Source organism: Thalia democratica, chromosome 5, assembly GCF_965202585.1.
Source record: "Thalia democratica chromosome 5, ktThaDemo2.hap1.1, whole genome shotgun sequence".
NCBI lineage: Eukaryota > Metazoa > Chordata > Thaliacea > Salpida > Salpidae > Thalia > Thalia democratica.
In genome coordinates, this window is record NC_139169.1 from 27306051 (window position 1) to 27311365 (window position 5315).

At 26.0% G+C, this 5315-nt stretch overlaps 1 protein-coding gene across 1 annotated transcript; it reads left to right on the top strand.

Moving 5' to 3' along the window:
• The first annotated feature begins 2410 nt into the window (after positions 1 to 2410).
• LOC145836372 (regulator of G-protein signaling 16-like) lies at positions 2411 to 4710 on the top strand. The gene is made up of 5 exons (XM_082944181.1): positions 2411 to 2554; positions 2771 to 3090; positions 3468 to 3532; positions 3717 to 3883; positions 4333 to 4710. Exons 1-5 carry the CDS (start codon positions 2411 to 2413, stop codon positions 4477 to 4479), a joined length of 843 nt encoding a protein of 280 aa, XP_082800307.1. The 3' UTR covers positions 4480 to 4710.
• Positions 4711 to 5315: the final 605 nt, after the last annotated feature.

Consider the following 5315-nt stretch of genomic DNA (forward strand, 5'->3'; position numbering starts at 1 on the left):
AGCTACGGAATAAATGTCAAGAGCTTTGTTTAAGTAGCTGTTTCCATATAGAATATCACTTTTAACACTAAATTTTAGATTTCTTAGAAGAACTTGAAAAAAGACTTCTGCTTAGTGTAAAATGATTTAAATATATTTTATAATACAGTCTAAGTGATTTGTATACGTAAAACTTAAGTAAAAACAGCATCTAAACTTGTAATCTATAAGTATCAAAATAATAAAATTTCAAATAAAATAATTATTGTTAAGTCAATTATTTGAATATATAAAAATTTGGAAACGCGTACCTTAGACAAGTATAGGTATACATTGAATTCGAATCAATACTTAGCGGAAATCTTTTAAGATGTGCATTTTTTCAAACTCCACCTTTAAAGTTGTCAATCACAGCCTAGCATTGAACTGTAAAAATAACAAAACTAGCGTAACAAATTAAAACGTTCTTATAACATCAATTTACTTTAATCTAGTCGAAGACTCTTTTATGTTAAGGCATCCATGTATAACACAGCTGTCTCGTTTATTAACCCGTTTTACATGCAATTAACCCCAAATATTTAATATAAAGTAGCTTTTGAACTTAATGAAGTTGTCTAAATTAAGCTTAAATTTATACATCTGTTTTCAATAGTTTTGAAACATTTTATTTTTATTACTTATTTATACAAAATCGGTAATTCAATATTTTAATGAAGTAAGTGACCAAAATTTAAAAACAAAGTGTAAAATATTTAAGCTTAATATTTTATTATATTTTTTATAAGTTTTCTCTCAAATTAATGCATAAAATAAAAGTTTAATAATCTATAAACTCTAAGTTTGCAAAAAATATAAAAGTTTGTTTTTACCAAATACCTAGTTTTGATATATTAGTAGCATCCAAAAATAATACAATATATTTACTGTAGCTTAAAGAAAGTTTTAAAAGTTGGTTATATTTATCAAAAAAAAAACTTCTGAGAAAACAGTTAATGAAAATAACAATATAAATACAACGGGATAATCTAATACATCTAAACTAAATCAATTACCACAAATGATAAGATATTGTTTTTTTTTTTGTTATTTACTACTGCCGCAGGAGCGAAAAACGTATGTCACAAAACCAATAATCTAACTTTAATATGTTTATTAACTTGGAATGTGTTTATATATTTTAGTTTATTTATATTATGCGTATATCATTTTGAAGAAAAAATATTCTAACTTTTATATGTTAAATATTTTCTTTTAAAATTTAAAAATAAAAATGATGTTGTTTTCAATTTAACGTCATTTTTCAAACTTTACTATTTTTTTGTGTTTTGTGTTTTTTTTTTTTTGTTTTAAAGTCAGTTTGTACAGTACATATATTAAGTAGCAAAGTTCCCGGTTGACTTTATAAGATACAAACAGTATTTATAAAGTAATGAATTAATCCTTACTGAGTTCAAAATAAATAAATAAACATACACTTGAAAGTATTCAAGTATTGTATTACGATTTACTTATTTTTAGTCTAAAATCTGCAAGTTGAAAATAAATTTTGTTTAGTTGATGTTACTTTGTGGTAAACAAACAATAAGAAATTTCATCTGGAAACATGAACTAATTTTATGCTTGTTTAAAAGAAATAAGCTTTATAATTTCAGTAAAAGACTTATGACGTAGTTAATTTGATTACCTGCATTGTTGGAAAATGTATTAACAATTAAAACTCTAAAACATTTGACCATTGATACCTAGAAACTCTTTAACTTTGACTTATGTATCTATAATTATATTTAAAATTATTCTTTTTACGTAAAAAAACTAAACATTTTTAGTTACGAGAAAACAATTGTTTAAAATAAACGGATATGAATAAAAAACAGTTAACTCAACAGAAAAAGCATATTTTCGTGTAAAAGGTCGCAACGGCAGCCTTTAAAATCAAGAAACAAACCACAAACAAAACGACTTTTGTTCGTTCCAACTTAAATTAATTTGCAGCCGAGTTTTCAAACTAAAAATAAACGACAGCTCGTTTACTTTCCAAAACGCGCTAATGTTGTCCGAAAAACAAAAAGAGAAGCTGTTATGAAAGCTCGCCCTCGTTTTTAAGAGCTATTTTCGTCTTGCATTAAGTTTACAAAGCATCGCCTGCGCGGGAGCAAAATAAAACGAGATGCTTCGAGAGAAGAGAAGCGAAACGAAAAGGAAAACAGTCACTGTACATATGTTGGTGTTTGGAACTGAAAACTATCATTTTGCTTTAGAAGCGTTTTCAAAATGTAGCGTTTTTAAGTGTTTTGTAAAGCTTAAACCGTTGATGTTTGGATTTAAAATGTTTTGTTTTTGTATAAAAGGTATGTTTATTTAGTCCACAATTTCCAGAAATTTTAATTGTATATATTTGAAAATTTATAATTAAACGGATAAAAAAGTAATGGTCTCTGTCATACAAAAGCCAAATCAATGGAGCATGTCATCTAAAAAAAGTGAAATAAATTATTCTTCAGACAATAAGAAATTATTTTCAGCAGATTGTAGAACGAGTTCAAGGGAAAGTTTTATAAAACCTGGTAAATTGGTTAGTGCAAATTATTCTTAGTTTTGATTTAAAACTTTTTATCATGTTTTTTTTGTTATACAACAGCTAACAAATAACTTTCTCACTTATTAGCTTTCATAAATTAAAAAATATAATTTTTTTAAATTTGCAATTTACATATCATAACTACTTGTTTAGTTTTATGCTTTGAAGCGTAACAGTAAGAAACAATAACACAAAGTACTTTGTATTTAGGACGTACATCGAGCTTCTAACGGGTTTCACAACATAAACTATACAAAAAAATCCCCTACTACGGAACAAAAACGACCCTGCGAAGACTATCGCGAATCGGCAAAGTGCATTTTGCTGGGCAAACCGGAGCTCAAGCGGTTTGAAAAATCAGACAGCAACGCTGGTAATGACCGAAGCAGAGGAGGATTTTGCAGGAGGGTGAGGTCGTTCACGTTGAGGTTGATACTGAGGAGAAAAAGCAACGAGAAAAGAAAAACAAACATCCAAAGGTGTCAGTCATGGCCGTCATGCTACAGCAGCAACTCCGCCTTCGCCAAGCAGTCAGTTTTATTAAATAAGTTATTTAATTGTTTGTTAATATTTCATTAAATTAAGTTACTGAGTTTTCTGGTTATACTGATGGGTTACGTGAAAATAATTTTTAGTGTGGTATTCAAAAACAAGTGTTATAATCAATAAACTATACTGTTTACTTTTGATACAATTAGTGCTTATTGAAGAAAAAAAAACAGTTTAATTTTGTTTATTGTTACGAAAAGATTAAAAACTTAAAAAACTTATTTAAAAGTTTATATAAGATTTCAAAAGAAGGTTTTAAGAGCTTATCAAAGTTTTATTTTAGGTTTTAAGAGCTAATTTAAGATTTATTTGAAAGTTTTTTTATACAGCAAAATTTATAAACCTTTTTATTTCACAGCTTACGTTCTTTGACAAAAGATAATGAAATCTTACCTCGTTTGGAAGAAGTTCTTCAAGACAAAAGTTTGTTTTATTTATTTGGTTATCTGTTAAAACTCTATAACTGGTTTGAAATATTGTTTAGTTAAAAAAACAAAGTTAAAAAAAACTGATCATTTGATAACTTTAAGTAATTATAAGTTTTTAAAGTAACAAGTTAAACTAAATTAAGCTTTTAGATTTTTTTACATAAAAATATTTTCTATAGAAGCCTCCAATGGATATTATGACTTTCTTAAGAAAGAATACGCTGAGGAGAATATTCTGTTTGTATCAGAAGTTAAAAAATACAAGAAATTGAAAAGTGAAAAACACAAAAAATCAAAAGCCAATGAAATTTATAAAAATTATATCCTTGAAGATTCTCCAAAAGAGGTATGTACTAAAAAGCCAAAAGTGTTTAAACCGATCAAAGTTTAAGTAATATTCAAATTACCAAACTAAATTTTTAAATTAAGATCAGTTTATATTTTACAAATTCATCAAATTTTTAAACAAACTAGGTTTGTAAACTATTATTTGTCAAAAATATAGGAACTGAAAAATATTTTTAATTTGATCAATGTAAGTCAATGACATTGCTTTTAATACGAACAGTGTTCAAACTATATATTTTATAGTTAAAAATATATGAAAGTTCATTTTCTATCTCATTCATAAGAATACTTATCTCAACATTACAGATAAAAAATTAAATTGGTCTAATACTTTTCTGTTAACAAAAACACAGATCTTTTTTCTCATTTTATATAAATAAACAACCATTTTTAAAAACGCAAAACAATCTCAAAAAAAATCGTGACGTCAATTGTTTATTTTCTCAGATAAACGTGTCTCACAAGACTCGAGTAGACGTGACAGAGAACATAATCGATTTGGAAACGTCGTTGTTCGACACGGCCCAACACTACATCATGTTCTTGCTCGAATCCGACTCGTTCAAAAGGTTTATTTCCGTCCATCTGAACTGAAGTTTTGAAACTCGCCAAAAAGTGTTTATTGTTAAATGTTTCAAAGGTTTCTTGAATATTCTTTTTTTCTTCCTTTTTTTAAGTTGAAAGTTTTGTATGCTGCTGAGTTCTGTTATTTTCTTAGTGATAAAATGTTACTGAAGCTTTCTAACGAATACTGCACATTGTTGATATATGATGTAACAATTGAAAAAAAAAATTAAAAAACTAAAAAAAAATTATAAAGCTATGTTTTCTTACCATTTTTGTATTAATTTTCTTTGTTAATAAAAAACTGAAATTAGTATGAATTGTTTTCACTATATGACATGCTTCATAAATGATAACATATTCTGAGAGCTGTTTTTTAAGTCTGAATTTCAAAAAGTTAAATTTATAAATTTTTGTAAATTCATTTCTTTAAAACTATTAACATTTTAGAATTTTAGAAACATTTTTAGTTAATAAATTAAGACAAACTTTAGTTTCATAGAGTTTTTTTTTTCTGCAATTAATAAATCACAACAAACGTACCAAATAAAAATATTTATTTTAAGTTTAAACTATAACTAATGTATAATTCAACTTTTTCTGCATTACTCGATTTTTATTGAAGCCAAAAAAAGTGTACTAAATAAAAGTAAAATAAAAGTCGGTAGTAGGCTTCAATTTCAATAGAAAATAGTTATGAAACCATTTTTTCATTGCTTACGTAAAACCCAACATGAAATTATTTAGGCATTATTAATGATTTAATATTTTTATTTTTATTTAACTTCGTTTTAAACAGAAAGAAAGGCTCCTACGTGTTTGATTGTCTGTATATATGTTTTTCAAATGAGCTAATAAATAATTAA

Excerpts from the sequence above, each read along its gene's own strand:
- LOC145836372 (XM_082944181.1), top strand. The coding sequence starts at position 2,411 with ATGGTCTCTGTCATACAAAAGCCAAATCAATGGAGCATGTCATCTAAA. Across the intron at positions 3,091-3,467 it reads AACTCCGCCTTCGCCAAGCA|CTTACGTTCTTTGACAAAAG; the intron begins GTCAGTTTTATT and ends TTTATTTCACAG. Across the intron at positions 3,884-4,332 it reads TTGAAGATTCTCCAAAAGAG|ATAAACGTGTCTCACAAGAC; the intron begins GTATGTACTAAA and ends TTATTTTCTCAG.